At 53.2% G+C, this 15873-nt stretch overlaps 8 protein-coding genes across 8 annotated transcripts; 2 read left to right on the top strand and 6 right to left on the bottom strand.

Annotated features, from left to right (window-relative positions):
• Positions 1-506: 506 nt before the first annotated feature.
• Positions 507-2009, bottom strand: CDV56_106209 (putative MFS multidrug transporter; the record flags this gene model as incomplete). The annotated part of the gene is made up of 1 exon (XM_026759828.1): positions 507-2009. The coding sequence occupies one exon, from the start codon at positions 2007-2009 to the stop codon at positions 507-509; it is 1503 nt and encodes a 500-aa protein (XP_026617655.1).
• A 971-nt stretch (positions 2010-2980) lies between these two features.
• On the bottom strand, positions 2981-4840 carry CDV56_106372 (uncharacterized protein; the record flags this gene model as incomplete). The annotated part of the gene is made up of 1 exon (XM_026759991.1): positions 2981-4840. One exon carries the CDS (start codon positions 4838-4840, stop codon positions 2981-2983), a length of 1860 nt encoding a protein of 619 aa, XP_026617656.1.
• A 342-nt stretch (positions 4841-5182) lies between these two features.
• On the bottom strand, positions 5183-6334 carry CDV56_106506 (uncharacterized protein; the record flags this gene model as incomplete). The annotated part of the gene is made up of 3 exons (XM_026760125.1): positions 5183-5377; positions 5424-6050; positions 6095-6334. The coding sequence occupies 3 exons, from the start codon at positions 6332-6334 to the stop codon at positions 5183-5185; spliced, it is 1062 nt and encodes a 353-aa protein (XP_026617657.1).
• A 408-nt stretch (positions 6335-6742) lies between these two features.
• Positions 6743-8045, bottom strand: CDV56_106603 (uncharacterized protein; the record flags this gene model as incomplete). Its single annotated transcript, XM_026760222.1, has 4 exons — positions 6743-7511; positions 7556-7626; positions 7672-7815; positions 7863-8045. 4 exons carry the CDS (start codon positions 8043-8045, stop codon positions 6743-6745), a joined length of 1167 nt encoding a protein of 388 aa, XP_026617658.1.
• A 734-nt stretch (positions 8046-8779) lies between these two features.
• Positions 8780-9332, bottom strand: CDV56_106717 (uncharacterized protein; the record flags this gene model as incomplete). Its single annotated transcript, XM_026760336.1, has 2 exons — positions 8780-9243; positions 9290-9332. The coding sequence occupies 2 exons, from the start codon at positions 9330-9332 to the stop codon at positions 8780-8782; spliced, it is 507 nt and encodes a 168-aa protein (XP_026617659.1).
• Positions 9333-10045: 713 nt separating this feature from the next.
• On the top strand, positions 10046-11970 carry CDV56_106791 (putative amino acid transporter; the record flags this gene model as incomplete). The annotated part of the gene is made up of 3 exons (XM_026760410.1): positions 10046-10545; positions 10600-11435; positions 11486-11970. 3 exons carry the CDS (start codon positions 10046-10048, stop codon positions 11968-11970), a joined length of 1821 nt encoding a protein of 606 aa, XP_026617660.1.
• A 218-nt stretch (positions 11971-12188) lies between these two features.
• Positions 12189-13927, bottom strand: CDV56_106904 (uncharacterized protein; the record flags this gene model as incomplete). The annotated part of the gene is made up of 2 exons (XM_026760523.1): positions 12189-13818; positions 13875-13927. 2 exons carry the CDS (start codon positions 13925-13927, stop codon positions 12189-12191), a joined length of 1683 nt encoding a protein of 560 aa, XP_026617661.1.
• Positions 13928-14533: 606 nt separating this feature from the next.
• Positions 14534-15782, top strand: CDV56_107029 (uncharacterized protein; the record flags this gene model as incomplete). The annotated part of the gene is made up of 4 exons (XM_026760648.1): positions 14534-14755; positions 14804-14939; positions 14995-15386; positions 15438-15782. 4 exons carry the CDS (start codon positions 14534-14536, stop codon positions 15780-15782), a joined length of 1095 nt encoding a protein of 364 aa, XP_026617662.1.
• Positions 15783-15873: the final 91 nt, after the last annotated feature.

Below are 15873 nucleotides of genomic sequence, written 5' to 3' on the forward strand. Positions count from 1 at the left end.
TATACAATAAACCTTCACAGAATCTTTGAGCTCATTATAGGGGGTTTTTTAGCAGTTGATCTCCATATGACGAGTACCTTGGGTGACAGGAAACCGAGGTGATAATGTATAATTTTCTGGAACACCACAGACAACTGGAAAAGAGAAATATTGAACTCGTCAGAAAGCAGTAATCCATTATCTTGCTCAAAACATCAAAGCTACAAAATGGCAGAAGCTGAATCATACGTTCTATTGTCATAGAGCAAAAATAGGCCCGTATCTGTAAGCAATGCCTCTGTGGTGTAGTTGGTTATCACGTGAGTCTCATATAACCTGTATGATCGGAAGTTGCACTTCTGAGCCATCTCAAGGTCGGGAGTTCGATCCTCCCCGGAGGCATTCTTTTTTGCTCCTCATTCACCTCACCGAAGCAGAACAACTCGAATTAGTTGCATGAATTGTATATGTATATACCAGAGTCTATGCATATTTACAATGCAATAGGTATAGCCTTACGGCACTGCTCACAGGCCTGCCTGCGCCCTTTTCTCCTTTATGACCTCTCTCATATACGGACTCTTCTCGCGCACTTTCCTCCCCCAAACAATAAACGCAATCGGAGCTAGGACCAGAGACAAGCTGATAAAAGCCAGCAGCGTGCTGGCCCACTGGAACCCCAAGGTGTTGTACATGCTCATGGCCGCCAGAGGCAGAAAGGCCGAAAAGGTATTCTCCCCCAGCACGAAACACGCCATGACACTGCCGGCGTACTTGCTGTACGCATCGACGATGTAATCCGCCAGTCCAGAGACCACCACGACGCTCCCCGCGCCCACCAGGAACAATCCCACCGCGGGGGCGATCCACGGGAGACTCGGATACGAGGTCCACGCGTACACGAACATGCCTCCGGAAATGCCAACCACGCTGCCGGCCACAGACATGTACAGCCGCGCTTCGGGGATGGGGAGACCAGGCATCTCGGTATTGCGACGGGCCGAGTGGAAGTATAGCTTGGCCGAGGGGATCGAGAAGAGCCATCCGACGACTTCGCCGATAACAATGGCGGCCTGGACGTACCCGGCCTCGACGGGACCCCAGGCATACAGACCCACAAACACCTGCTCGACCGACTGGGTGAAGAGGTACAGAGTGCCCACGGTAAAGGCGGACCACAGCGTCGAGAAGAAGACCACGTACTCGGTGACCAGCATTTTGAGGGGTCGCTGGATGCTCGTGACCAGCAGCTGCTTGAGAGGTTCGGCCTGTAGTTCCTGACGGGTATATGCATTCTGACCCTTGGCGCGTAATCTCTTCGCCCGCTGGTGCAGGATGATCGCGTCCCGCGATTCCTTGAACACCAAACAGTTGATAGGGAACAACACCCCGTACCAGATCAGCTGCAGATAGGAGATCCACCTCCATGACAGGAATTGCAGGATGGAGGCTCCAATCACGGGGCCCACGCTGCTCCCCGCCAGATAGGCCCAGATCCAAAGACTGACGGGCTTACTGCGCTGCTTCTCGGTCTCCCAAACATTCCCGATCACGCTGGCAGCACTGTTGCCGATGACGGTGACGCAGCCTCCCGCGAAGAAACGAGTGATGATGAGCGTCTCAAAGTTCCGCGCCACGCCTTGGGGAATGACAAAGAGGATCAACAGGAGATGCGTCACGAGGAAGGTGCGTCGAATGCCAAAGTCCTCCATGATGGGGAGGACAAGCAGAGAGAAGAAGACGCCTCCGAGAGCCCAGGAGGTCACGGGCCAGTACGAGTGCGGAAAGACGGCGTCGCTGATACCAAATCGCTCGTTGATGGCTTCGTGGGCGACAGTGATGATGGTGCCGTTCATGAGCGCAACAAACGTCATGAGCAGAGAGACGCAGGTGATGAGCCATTTCCGCGCCTTGGACCAGTTCAGCGGGTTTTCCGGATCATCTGGGCCATCCCAGTCCACTATGGTTACGTCTGAGCTCACTCCTGAGAGTGTGTCAGTATCCTGGTCCCCACGGTCATTGGTGAACATTCTCAGGATGATTCAGTATCATCCAACCGTGGCCACCAAACAATCACAGTGGAAGACTAGACAGATTATATGTGATCGGCTGTTGAAGTGACCGCTCAAGCACAAGACAAGCCATATGAGACGATATGAGGCCATATATATACACGGGGCGATCAGATATCATACCGCAGATCCACACTGTCGACTTCTCATCTGAATAACCCAACGTGGTTAGCTAGGGAAAAAATCAGTGGCGGCTCGTGTGCTGCTGGGTTTCCCCATGTGGTCTGGAATCAAGAAGAAAGAATGGAGCCAATGAGACATGAATCATTGGAGTCGGTGGACCTTGAGTGTCTGGAGGAGCAAGATCTGGTACGAGTTACATAAAAGAATTGATCATAATGTCTGTGCCTTGGACTGATCTGCTTGGCACGAGCTTGAGTCTTCAATGTATGAATATGACAGATGATCTATAGGGTATTGAAGTGCTGATAATTGAGAATGAGTATCAGAATAGCCCAATAGCCCAGCCTGTGACCTTGCATACGGTATATAGACTCTATGCTTGAATATATGGTGATTTGGAGATCTGTGGTTGCCAGTTGCCACTATGACTTCAGAAAAAAGCCTTTTTGTCTCCGCTAAGCTCTCCAATGAACTGCCTATTCAGGCTAGTGCCAGGAAGAATATTCCCTAGGCGAGTTTCTAACAGATATGATTGGTTGAAAATACTGTGCCAAGATCTTCGGAGATATCGCCCCAGGGGCACTGTTTAGGCTTGGTCTCTGCTGTTATGCAACTGTGGATGTGATCATATGCTTGGTCTTCTGATGAGCCAAGCGCAGGCTGATACCTGCTTCTACTCCTTTTACTACTGTTTGAGTGTTGTGAGCCATGCAATAGGTCAGTATATCCCTAGAAGCCGAACACCCTTCACTGATCATCGGATCTATTCAAGCTGTATTCGGAGCGAGGCATCCGATTATGCTGACCTATAAAGGCTCTGCGCCCATTTCAAGCAACAATTCATAAATACGCCGATTGGCATTCGCCGCATGATATAAAGGAGTCCGCCCGTCGTTGTTACGGCAGTTAATGTCCGCCCTGGCGTCGAGCAAAATCTTGCATATCTCCTCGTCTCCATTGGAACACACAGCCGTCGCTAGAGCAGTGTATCCGTCTTCGTCCCTATCATCGACGTTTGCACCGTACGCGAGCAGAATTCTTACGAGCTGGGCTCTCCCTCCCAAGGCCGCGCACAGAAGGGGCGTCTGCTGTTCCGCATTTCGGGCATGAATGTCTACTCGACCAGTCCGGAGCAACAGCTCGGCTACCTTGTAGCAATCCTCACTAAAACCGTCGGTGGCAACAAGGAGCAAGGGGGTTCTGTCGAGTTGATCTACGGGATCGGGATCAACGCCGTTCTCTAGTAGAAACTGCGTGACCCGGACAAGGCCCCATTCGGCTGCGTGGAAGAGTGCCTTGGAGCCATTGGCAGTCGCGTAGCTCGGATCAGCGCCTCGTCTGAGCAGTAGCTCGGCGGCCGCATCCTGATATCTATCGAGGGCTCTGGTCAATGGTGTTTCGTCATTGTGGTCGCGGATCGCCATGTCTGCGCCGTTAGCGAGCAAGAGCTCCATCATCTCGACACGACCGCACACGGCTGCCAGGGAGAGAGGCGTCCGGCCCTCCTTGTCCGGTTTATCGACTTCAATGCCTAGATGGATGAGCATCTCAAGCAGCTGCAGATGGTCTTGCCGCACTGCTATATGGAGGAGGGTTTCTCCCGCGACAGTATGAATGTCTGGCCTGGCACCGTAGGCCAGGAGCGCTTTGAACATGGTGATGGAGTCATTGGTGACAGCCCAGTAAAGGGGACATGTGCCTTGAGAGTTGGACGAGCTCGGATGTGCTCCATGCTTCAGCAAGAGATCCACCACCTTTTCGTGATTCCCTCTGGCTGCCCAGGATAGAGCCGTCTCTCCATCCTCTCCGAGAATCTCCGTCTGGACGCCCCAGGCAAGCAAAGCCGCGACGACCTCTGCGCTGCCCTCCTTTGCCGCATGACCGAGAGCAGTGAATCCGACCCGGTCCCGAATATTCGGGTCCACCCCATGAGCGAGGAAATACTGGACCAGGGACAGGTGGCCCATGACTGCGGCCAGGGATAGAGCCGTATACCCACAACAGACGAGTGGGTCACACCCTCGAAGGAGGAGGAACTCGACCAGCTCCCGATTCCCACTTCTCACGGCCGGATGAAGCGCCCGGGCGCCTCGAGCCTCATATTGTTGGAGGTCTGCGCCTCGGTCGAGCAGGAGTCGAACACACTCTAATGATCCTCGTTCCAAAGCGTAATGCAGCGGTTGTTGGCTGAACGAGGCGGAAAGCAGGGTAACGTCTGTACCTTCCCGGGCCAATAACACTCGAACAGCTGCGTCATGTCCGTTTTGAATGGCCAAAGAAAGGGGCACTTGAGGAGACTGACGATCCTCGTTCGGGTTGGCGCCATGGTCCAGTAAGAGCTTGAGGACACGATCGTAGCCTTTTTCGGATGCAATGTTCACCAGCGGAGTATTGCTGCCGATGTCTCCATTGGGGTCCGTCGTGGGCTCACAATCGACCGGTGCGCCCAACTCTAGGCATCGTCTAACGGTGGCCTCATTGCCCACCGACACGCCCCAGCGCAGCGCGAAGCTGTGGAAATGTCGGATATTATATTGGTAGAGGTATCGGTTTACCGTCCGGTGAAATCGACGGGTAGTCTGCGCAAGGGCATTGAGGTCCCTCTCTCTTGACAGATTGTCGGCCAGGAGGAGGATGATATCATCTGGCAGCCGTAGAAAGGACATGGTCTATAGTCTCTATCTATGTGGAGTGGACTTGAGGAGCGATAGATGGGCTGAATTGGAGGATGTTGTCACTTGTCACTTGCGGTGGGATTGAGGGGTACCTTGGCTAGGCTAAGAATGCACCTGATTGGCGCATTTGCTGCTATGCAACGGCCATCTATAGGTAGGACTCTATTGGAGATGGGATATGCAAGACTGCTATACAGATGAATGATTGGATGAACATTTCTAACTCTCTCTGGTCCTTGCTAACATTCATAAGTGCATTACCTTTGATCCTGAATAATGATCCGCATATATCTGGAACACATTAGTCCGGCGTTCTCTACCAAGCTGGAAGACTTACATGCTCATGCCCACCAACGCCAGGACGATACCGACAATGCTCTGGAAATAGACTGGATGGGTGCTGAAAGCCCATCCCAGCCCGACAATGATGCACGTCTTGAGCTGGCCGACCACAGTCCCACTGACGGGTCCAGCCAAGTCAATGATATAAAACTGCGAGAGGTTCACCAAGGAAGCAAAGACGCCGCTCTACGGCACTGTTAGAAAGCACCGAGAGAGAAGAGCGGATCCATACCATTAAGATTAGAATCCACATGGACACTGGAACAGCCCCCAACGGCGGCGTCGCAGTGAAAGGAACAGTGAGCAGCAACAGAGCGGTGCTGATCGGCGCCTGGTTCAGGAGAAGCTGCATGCTGTTCAGCTGGAACTTCTTGTGATACTGTCCGATCCACACCGTGTAGATTGAACTGGCGCAGACGCCTGCGAGGGCAAATACCGTTCCCCACGAAGAGGTACTCGCAGTGCTCGCGTTGTCCATCGAGAGGGAGTCATAGTATGAAACGATTCCGACGCCGGAGCACAGCAGGATCAGAGAGGAGATGGCCGTCTGGGGTATCGTGGTCGAGTTGAGCATGTAGTTCAGTAAGGCCACGACCGGTGTCAAGAGTAATCGGGCCAGCTGGTGGAACATGACGGAGGAATATGCCAGCGAAAGATTCTGCAGAATCACCTGGATACACATCGCTGCAGCCAGTGGGATAATCTGCACTACAGAAACCTGTTTTGGTATGAAGACGGCGCACTGCGGGCGAGAGATGGCCCATAATGTGGCCCCGGTGATGAAGAAATGGTATGCAGCAAAGGCGACCTGGCAGTTGCGGAATGATATATCGGATAGGATGTATTTGTTCGTGAACACCTTGACTGATCAGTTTGAGGGTTTTCTAGGATTTGAGTACATACTATGGCAACTGTGGAAGCAACATTGATTGCAGTCCATACCATGAAGCGAAGACCGGGGGTCCCCTTGCCCTTCTTCTTTTTACCTGCTCGTATGCCTGCATATTTCTCTCGATCTTCAATATCCGGACTTTCCGTGTAGCTGGACGACGAGAGGTCCGCATCGTAATCGGACAGAGACGAACTGACAGGCTGAACTGCTTCCTCTGGGAGCTTCTGGGAAAGAGTAGTTGTGTAAGACATTTTGGGTAGATATGCCAGAGAATTAGCAGTGAGAGGCTTACCGACAACACTATATGGAAGTCAACTATGACCTAGAACTGGGAGGCTTTCTTGGTTGAGTGGAGCAATGTCACCGACGACCCTGTATACGTACAATCAAATGGAACATTGTGATCATTTCCAGTATCTGATCAGACAAAGAGGAGTATAGCTATTGATCAGCGCTGGGAGCCCAAAATGTGGTCGTTGTTGCATCCGGAAGGGTTGCAGCGGTTGACCATGGTACAAGTAACCTCGATGTTGCATTCTTTTGTGTCCTTGAGCAGGCACAAATTTAACTATATGGATAGATTCTCTGGTATAGGCCGCAGAGAGTGCTATTTCACATTGTGCAGCTACCTGATCTAAAAAAGCATACAGAACAATCGGCTAAACAGCAACATGAAACCCTTGCGGATATTGAAACTCCTTCACCTTCAACTCAGCCTGCGACCATGGATGATGGTCGTCCGGCCACTGAGACAGCACCGTCTCATGGCCTCCCAGCAAGCGCTGAAGGTTGAGCTTCGTACTGTAGACCAGATCCCACGCCTCCGCTGGATGCCAGTTGTCCTGTCCGTAGGCCTCAATGTCCGAGTCCTTGAAGGAGGAGCCCGCGCGTCGATGCGTCGCGATCAGATTCGGATGGGGCGCATAGCATTGGATCCGAGGACGATTCTTGCCTCCACACATGTCGCCCAGGGCATTGTCCACGGCGATCTCCAGGTGGTCCACTGACAACGAGGCGAGTATCTTCCGGGCGCCTTCGTAGGTCACAGCGTATCCGTATAGACAGCAGCCGGTGTCTGCGCGATAGATATACCGGGTTGATTCCTCGGGGAGTTGGGGAAATCGGTGCTTCCACTTGTCCAGGGGGCCCCGCCGGTCGACCCAGAAGCTGCGGCGGTTCATCCCTGGAACCGTCGGATCGTTGGGAATTGCGTAGAATTCGGTCTCATTGACTCCGGCAGCGGTTGAGCAGCCCCCGACCCAGAGAAGATCCCAATCTGTACCGTAAGGGGCTTGTTTCGAGGCGGTCTTGCTGCGCGAAAGCGTCCGGAGTCCTCGGGCGAATTCACGAAGCTGCTGTTTGAGCGAGACATCCCAGTCGGCATCGTCTTCCATAATCAGGGCAGTTGCGTGCCGATTTTCCACGACTCTGCAAGCTGTTAGTGCTGATCGTCCCGAGTGCAGGACACATACGTGCGAAGGGCATTCATATGAGCTCGCCAACAGGCTGCAACGGTAGGCTTGATGATAGTCATGTTCATTCCCTAGCTCAGTGTTAGCAAGACCCCGACCGAGCAAAGATGATTTACCTCTGGAAGCGATTTTGGATGGACATCCTCTGGCTTCACTCCTTCTAACCAGTCAACACGAAAGCCGACAATCGAGGCCGCCAGAGCGAGGAAATCGCGCTTGTCGGTACGCTCCTTGAGACCAATGGCATAGACATGCTCGAACTGGACAATTAGACATGAATACAATAGCAAACTGGGAGATGGCGTACTCCAAGGGTCTCATTCTGGGTTGCCTCGTACAGCGAATCATCCGTCAGGCGACGATGGCCGCCACGGATCATTTGTCGCGTTGCCGTGTAGTTGACCCCGTTGCTGACCAGCGCATTGAGGAACAGAATGCTGAACAGAAACCCGGCAATGATCTTGACGACCTTGGAGTTCCACAGCGTCATGGCGACGGCCATGGAGGAGGTGATCGGCCAGACTCTGGTCTTTGAGCAAGATAAGGGACGCTGATCGAGGACAGTCTGTATGGCAGACAGTAGAGGGAATGAGATGTGCAACTACCATGCTTCTTCCTCTCTGTCTATATCGACTTCATCCCAGTGGCGCAAGACCACAATGGACATTCCTGCAGCCATTGTCTGGTTTCAGTCCGTTTTCGTCCAAGCTGCAAGCTGCTTAAGCCATAGATGATGCCGCATTCCAACAATGCTTTTTCCGCTTTGGGCGATTGACTGAATCCATTGGTCACTGACTACTACAGAATCGAGTCCTTCCAGATTCATCATCCAAGATGAGCAGTGTAGAGCTGCTAATTTCGGTGACTACGAGGCTGAGAGAGTCCTCAGGCTAGTGACTAAATCATGATCAGGCACCAATACAGTGCTTGTAATGTTGTTACACGTGACTTGCAGAATAAACCAATCAGTACTCAGTACCATGTATCCTTACGTCACATCAAAACACACCTTGTCCGTCTATCTCCATCTCCGTCTCCTGCTGCAAACCAGAGTTCCATCAACTACCAGCTTGAGTAGTCAAGGTTGCCATCTCATCCAAATCCTGCTTCCTCCTCAGAAATGCTCTACATCCCACGGCCACTGGTTTTCGCAAAATTCACTCCGGTCGCGTCGCACGAATTGCCTGTATCCCTTCCGTCCTACGATGCCGTCATGTCGTGATCCTACCACCCCTCGAAGCAACGTGTATCGCGGCCATTGAGATACTGTCCTCCCTTCGAACGGATAGTCAACGCTATGATGCAGTAGACTGTTGGTGATGGAAAATGGTTCCAGAGAAGGATCCCGATGGCTGTCCCTGGGATCAACGCGCCCCTGCGGGGATACAGTCCGCATAGCTTCGCAGGATGGATGTAGCGGAAGTGTCCCACGGGCGCATCCTCGCTGATTGCCGCCTTCTTGCCGTTGACCGCGTCGTCGTACACAAAGGGGAGTGGTTGGAGGAAAGGATTGTGAAGCTCCATTCTACAATCCCCCCCATGGCGAGCAGACGCATTTGGGCCTTCGAAACCGGGTCGATCGAGGTCCGTGCGGGTGAGGAAGAGGTACTGCGTCCGCCTGTATGCGCCTTTCGGATCGTCTTCGCAGTCAAGGAAGGAAACATGGACACGGACAGGGGGAGGGGTGTCTGGATGAATTGGCTCAGAGCTGAGGATATACCACCATCTCAATACCTAGTGACGAATAGATATCTCCTAGAGGAGCAGCAATAAGCATGACCTCATACTGGATCAGGCTTGATTGACGGTGGATATAAAAGTCCTCCGGCTCTCCGATGGAAAGAGAAGAGTTTGGAGACGAGACCCATAGGACTAGAAGCACTGCACGCGTGGCCCAGGGCAAGTGCTTAAGCACCTTCCTTTTTAGTCTAGCCCACCCCAGACTGATAAGCAGACAGTGACAGTGACAAGTGACACTTCCAGCCTAAGAGTGGCTTGAAGACTGAGGGATTATTCGCATGGTTGAGTTCAAGCCACCGGAGTTTGATAGTGGATGCAAAACTTTGCTCATGCTGACGAATTGGATAGTATTAGACCATCTTATTATGCCATATCGATAGACGAGAAGACCCACGGGCCCACCCTCCACGGCAAATAAGCAATGTCAAGCCTTTGCGGTTCGTCTTGGCTGTCCTCGGCATTGCTTCGATCAATTTCTGCATTGCCAGCCACGGGTGCAACGGCTCGGCTAAGGGGGAGAACCTAGGTTCAGTAAATTCCGTTATCAGCAGGAGGCGAATCGTCTATCTTGTTAACAATGCCATTGGTGAGCGGAAGAAGTCCATCTGGGGAATGGTCCACCAGACCGACTTCAAGGGCTGCGTTTTTTAAATAGCCTAGATTCCCAGGGATCTTCTCCGTCCCTCACACAGTCACACTCCTTCTGAGGATCATTTCTCCATCATTCTTCAGCTCTTTTGAACATCCGTCATGGCGCAACCAATGAGTGTCGCCCTTGATAGGGGCGATCCTCGTCTGCACGAGAAAGAGCGGGACGCCCTTGATGCCATTGATGCCCTTGATGCCCTTGATGCCATTGACTACGGCACCGGCACGACTGCTGTGCGTCCGCAGCACCGCAAGTTGCATGATTCGAGTGTTACCTTCGAGGAGTACTACTACTACGCCCAACTGACCCGTGCCGAAGAAGATCAGCATCCCAGCGGCGACAAGGAACGGGGATGGCTGTCCATCATCTTCCCCTCCAAGTCGGACAAAGGCATCCAGCAGGTGACCGAGAACACCTCCAAAGATGCCACCACTCTCAACACAAGCGATGCAGCGGCCCGATTGACCATCACCGACGAGGAATGGACCAATGCCTCCCGGGCGCTGCGGACGGCGACCCGCGGTGCCATCTTCTATCTGATCACCACCGACATTCTGGGTCCATTCGGTCTGGGTTATGCCTTTGCGACTATGGGATGGGGGTGCGTCCAAGTTCCGTTTTCCTTTATCTATGAGTGACCAAACTGACAAAATAGTCCCGGGATTGCATTGTACACGGTCTTTGGTGGCCTCGCCGCCTATTCGGGCTATCTCCTCTGGGAAGCGTTCATGGGTCTCGATTCGTACCAGTTCCCCCTGCGCAGCTTCGGCGATCTCGGTTTCCGTCTGTATGGCCGGTGGATGCGATACCTCTTCAACGTCCTGCAGAGCATCCAGCTGCTGCTGAACGTCGGTCTGATCGTCATCTCCAACGGTGAGGCGCTCTACCAGGTGTCCAAGGGCAAGCTGTGCTTCATCATCTGCTGCCTGGTGTGGGCGCTGCTGGGCTTCTTCGTCGGCCAGATTCGTACGCTCCAGAAGTTCGGCTGGCTCGCCAATTCGGCCGTCTGGCTCAACCTCATTTGCATGTTCATCACCATGGGGGGCGCGGCCAACGCGCCCCCAAACTACGCGGCCGCCTCGTCGTCGGCGGGCGCTGCCATCAACAAGGACCTCATCACACCGGTCAATGGCGTCTACCCTCCCGTTCGCACGTCCGGCGGCCTGCCTGAGGCTGGTGGCGACTTTACTGGCACGCTCAATGGCGCCATGCAAGCCGTGTTCGCTTACGGAGGGGCCATGGTGTTCCCGGAATTCATGTCGGAGATGAAGCGGCCCAAGGACTTTCTGACGGGCATGTGGGCGGCTCAGGCCTTCATCTACTTCTGGTACATGTTCTACGGCCTGTTCATGTATGGCTACCAGGGCCAGTACAACGTCAACCCCAGCTACCTGGGTATCAGCTCGTACAACATCCAGACGGCCGGCAACGTCTTTGCCATGGTCAGTGCGGCCATTGCGGCGGGTTTGTATGGCAACATCGGCCTGAAGGGTATGTTCTACCGCCTGTTTTCGCATCTCATTACAAAACTGACCGTCTAGTCCTGTACAACCAAATCTTCGTTGAGCTCTTCCGCTGCCCGCCTCTGACCACCCGAGGCGGAAAGTTGTTGTGGGCAATCCTGGTCCCCGTCTACTGGGGCATCGCCTTTGCGCTCGCCGCCGGTATTCCCAACTTCTCCGGTCTGACCTCGGTGGTTGCTGCCTTTTGCATTCTGCAATTCACCTACACCTTCCCGCCCCTTCTCGCGGTGACGTACTGGGTGAAGCGCGCCGCCCTGAGAGACGGCGAGGGCTTCGATCCCGCTACGGGACACACCGTCCGCCACGACCACGGCATCCGGCGCTTCTTCCGGGGATTCTTCGCGCAGAGACCCAAGGAACTGGCCATGAGTGTGTTCAACATCTTCTACTGCTTGGGTGCATTGGCGTTGGCCGCCCTGGGTGCATATTCGGCTATTGAGGGTCTGATTTCCGCATTTGCTGAGAGCTCGACAACCTCGTACACCTGCACAATTGCTATATAAACCGAGCAGCCTTCATGTTGTCTATATCCACCCTCTCCGATGTCCATAACAGAGTACATTGTGATGTATTATACGATGGTTATCAAGCATATAGCCTCAGTTCGGTACCTTTCAGCCGTATGGGTCTTTCACGCTAACAAGAGTAGTCAAGGTCTCGGGTCAAAAATTGATCCATCTAGTAAAATATCATGCACGTCTATGATAGAGTAATCGTAAGGTCACCACTGGATGGTCTCCTCGCGCAGCTTGACGCCCTCCCGGAGAAACTCGATCTTCCCCTGTCGTCCCTCGCCAAACTCGCCGGCAACCGTATTGGTCCGGGCAGAAACAGGCAGATCCGCCGGTTCGTATGTGGCTCCCTGGGCGAATCCCGCGGCCTCTTCCTCCATCCGGACCATTTTCCTCGCAAGCGTGGAGAAAAGCACCGAGTCCCACACCCCTTCCCGCCGGCGACTGCGGCTCATCAGGTCGATGGCTCGGTGGCGGATCTGCGAATGCCGGCAGGAGGTCGCGACAATCCAGAGAAGAGGGATCAGTCCCAGAGAGACGACGAAGAATGAGGAGGAAGGTGGCGGAGATGATTCGGGCTTGGGGAGGATGGTAGGGAGGGTATTCTGTTGCGGTTGTCGACCTGGTTGGGCCATTGGACGTTGTGGCTTACCGTGTTTGACAGAAGGCCTGTTTGAATTTGATACAGCAGGGGGTTTACACGAGGGAGAATTCATCAGATCCTCGGCCAGACCGAGGATCGCCGCGAATTCAGAGCAGAACTGATCAAGACCACCCTGCGCGGGCGGCGCATCCATCTGCAGGAAGATGCCCATGATCTTCCGCCACATCTTCAGATGTTTGATTGTCGTGCAGTCGGTTGCACTCTGGGCGTTTTGCACATGCGCTTCGAGGAACGAGTCGAATTGTTCGGACCAGGTCTGCATGTGCCTTAGCATCTGGCCGTAGTATGCCTGGTTCTGCTGAAGCGTTCTGGACAGCTCCGCGCCCTCGGGCGCCTGGGACAGGTATAGAAACTTGAGGTACTGGTTGTAACAAAACTGAAAGGAATCGCTGAGCTGGTCGAGCGTGGACGGAGTGTCTTCCAGATTGACTGGAGGCCGTTGGGATGGAGACAGAAGGGTTGACTGGATGGAGACGGGCAGGTACGATTTCCAGTCGACCTCGAGCATTTGATTCTCTATTGTGACAAACAACAAGCGAACAACGCTCGGGGGAAGACCGGCGACGTTTCCCTCGTTCACGAAGCGCTCTTCCCGTTGCTTGAGGATCCGTAGGCCGGCTATTCCGTGCTGGACGGCGTTTCGGAAGTGGCCCTGTACACTCTCAAAGCAGAAAAACAGCACACACAGGATGAGTATGCTGTCACTGCTTTGTCTCTCGGTGACGGGGATCTGGTTCAGAGCCAGATGGATGGCAGCGTTGTACTGCTGCAAGGCATACTGAGTCAATCGCGGCTGCGCCACAGCCGAACCATCCCCGTCACCCACGAAGATGCGATGCAGAGACCCTAGCGCAATGGCAGCCACTCGCACCGTCGCATCATGATAGGCTGCACGAAGAAGAAAGTCCCCCGCCTTGGCTCCGAAGCAGGAGACGGTCTGGAAGTGGAAAAACTCCAGCGCACGGTAGTCATGATCCGCCAGCGGCTGGTGAAACGAAGCAAACATCCTCATCCTTATTGGCTCGGATACCTGGGAAGTATACTGAACGATGCGTAGATCGGTCGATTGGCGAGGAGTGGTCGACGAGGGGCTCGCGTATCCGTCACACTTGCGGCCAGTGGATCGACATCGTCGGCAGCTGGGCTTCTCTTCATCGCATTTCACTCTTCGTATCCTAGCGACACAATGATTATGTATTGCTTCAATCGTGACTACACCTGGTCGACTCACTTGCATGTCAGACAGCCGGCGCGAGACCGGCTGACTACTGTCCGTAAAGGCATGGCTTCTATTCACATCAGGCGTCCCACGACCCCGACAGATATACTCCCAGCGCACTGTCACGTCAATATGCCAAGGGCGAGTTGGCTAGAGAGAGCGAGCCGGTGGTGTCCAAGCATCCAAGCCTTGGAACGTGGCTGCCTATCACCATGTCAGACCGAAGTTGAGAAACGGACGCTAGATCATCTGGGTTCCAAGACCAAAACAGTTAGCGGATGCGAGCAAGTGCGAATTGTCCATTCAGAGTGAGAGATGGATTTCCTGTCAGACACATCATGATTGGTCTGTTCGGAGCCGTCAGCCTGGCTATTTTTACTCCTTCACAGTATCAGATGTCAACCTCAAAGGATCTGATGGATCTGGCAAAAGTCATTATCAGTATGCTTTAGTATGCTTTAGTATGATTGAGGCTGATATGGCTGAGCATCGTGTCTATCAATGGCCAGATCTTTCGTATATTTGGCTGCCTGACAGGCAGTCACAATACGGCCAATACCTCAGAAGTCAAGGATATTATAAGCTTATATTTAATGCCATGATGCTCTATACACTATCATCAATAAGAAAGAAATTTTCTAACAGCAGAAGGCCTTACCCCGGTTGTCAACATGAGCACCACCGCAACGATATCCCCCACTGCTACGGCTTCAGCAATATCAGCCACCGAGACATGTACACATCCAAAGCCAGGGAAATATGGCTACCTGCCTCCAGATGCCTGTGATGCCATTCTGCTCTATGTTCCGTCTTTTGGTGCCGCCATTTTGTTCACGATACTGTTCGGGTTGACGTTCATCTGCCACATAGTGCAAGCTTTCATCCATAAGAAGGTTGGTCGCGGCATCGAAAACCCAAGAGTCCTTTACTGACAAATGTAGAAATATGCCTGGGTCGTTATCATGGGAGCCAGTTGGGAGTTACTTGCATTTGTCTTCCGGACTCTACAAACACGACACCAGGACAGCGAGGCCTATGCGACTGCTCACACGCTTCTATATCTTTTGGCACCTTTGTGTACGCACCGGACACTCTCAATCACCTCAAGGGATGTGCTGACAAGAGCCTGTAGGGATCAATGCCTTCATCTACATGACCCTAGGCCGCCTCATCCATTTCTTCATCCCCGACCAACGGCTCGGTGGAATCACCGCCAAACGATACGGATTAGTCTTTGTGTGGCTTGATATCTTGGCCTTTCTCGTCCAGCTAGCCGGTGCCGGCATCACGACGCAGAACGACTTGCCCAACAGCACCATCATGCTCGGTATCCATATCTACATGGGCGGTATCGGACTACAAGAGTTGTTCGTGCTGATCTTCGGTGGCCTGGCAATTCATCTCCACCGTCGCATGGCACAGATGGAGAACCGCGGGGCATTGGACCAGGAAAAGACCACTCGGGGCTCGGCTTCCTGGCGCTGGCTGTTCTGGGCGATATATGGCTCTTTGACTCTCATCACCGTATGTGACCGCTGTCCTGAACGACAACAGTAGACTGACCGGCTCTGGTAGATCCGAATCATCTTCCGACTGTGCCAGTACGCTCGAGGAACAGACCCGAGCAACCCCATTCTGACCCACGAGGCCTACGAATATGTCCTGGATGCCACGCCAATGTTCCTCGCCCTGGCCATTTTGAACGTCGTTCATCCCGGTCGCGTCTTGCAAGGACCAGACTCGGAATTTCCCAAGGTCAGCAGACAGGAGAAAAAGCGAATCAAGCAGGAGAAGAAAGAGGAGAAGAGAGCCGAGCGAGAGCGGAAGAAGAATGCGCGTCGTAAGAACAAGGAAGGACCTTTCGAGTCGCTTTCAATCCAGGAAGAGGGTCAGTTCTACGATTCCAAAGTCCAATGTTGACGATGAATAGAAAACAGACAGTAGTTCGATAGATAAAGTATGTGATAAACAAACGCGTTTGGTTTCCTGTGCAGATAGACCTTGGATGATG

The sequence above is a fragment of the Aspergillus thermomutatus genome (assembly GCF_002237265.1).
Source record: "Aspergillus thermomutatus strain HMR AF 39 chromosome Unknown NODE_19, whole genome shotgun sequence".
NCBI lineage: Eukaryota > Fungi > Ascomycota > Eurotiomycetes > Eurotiales > Aspergillaceae > Aspergillus > Aspergillus thermomutatus.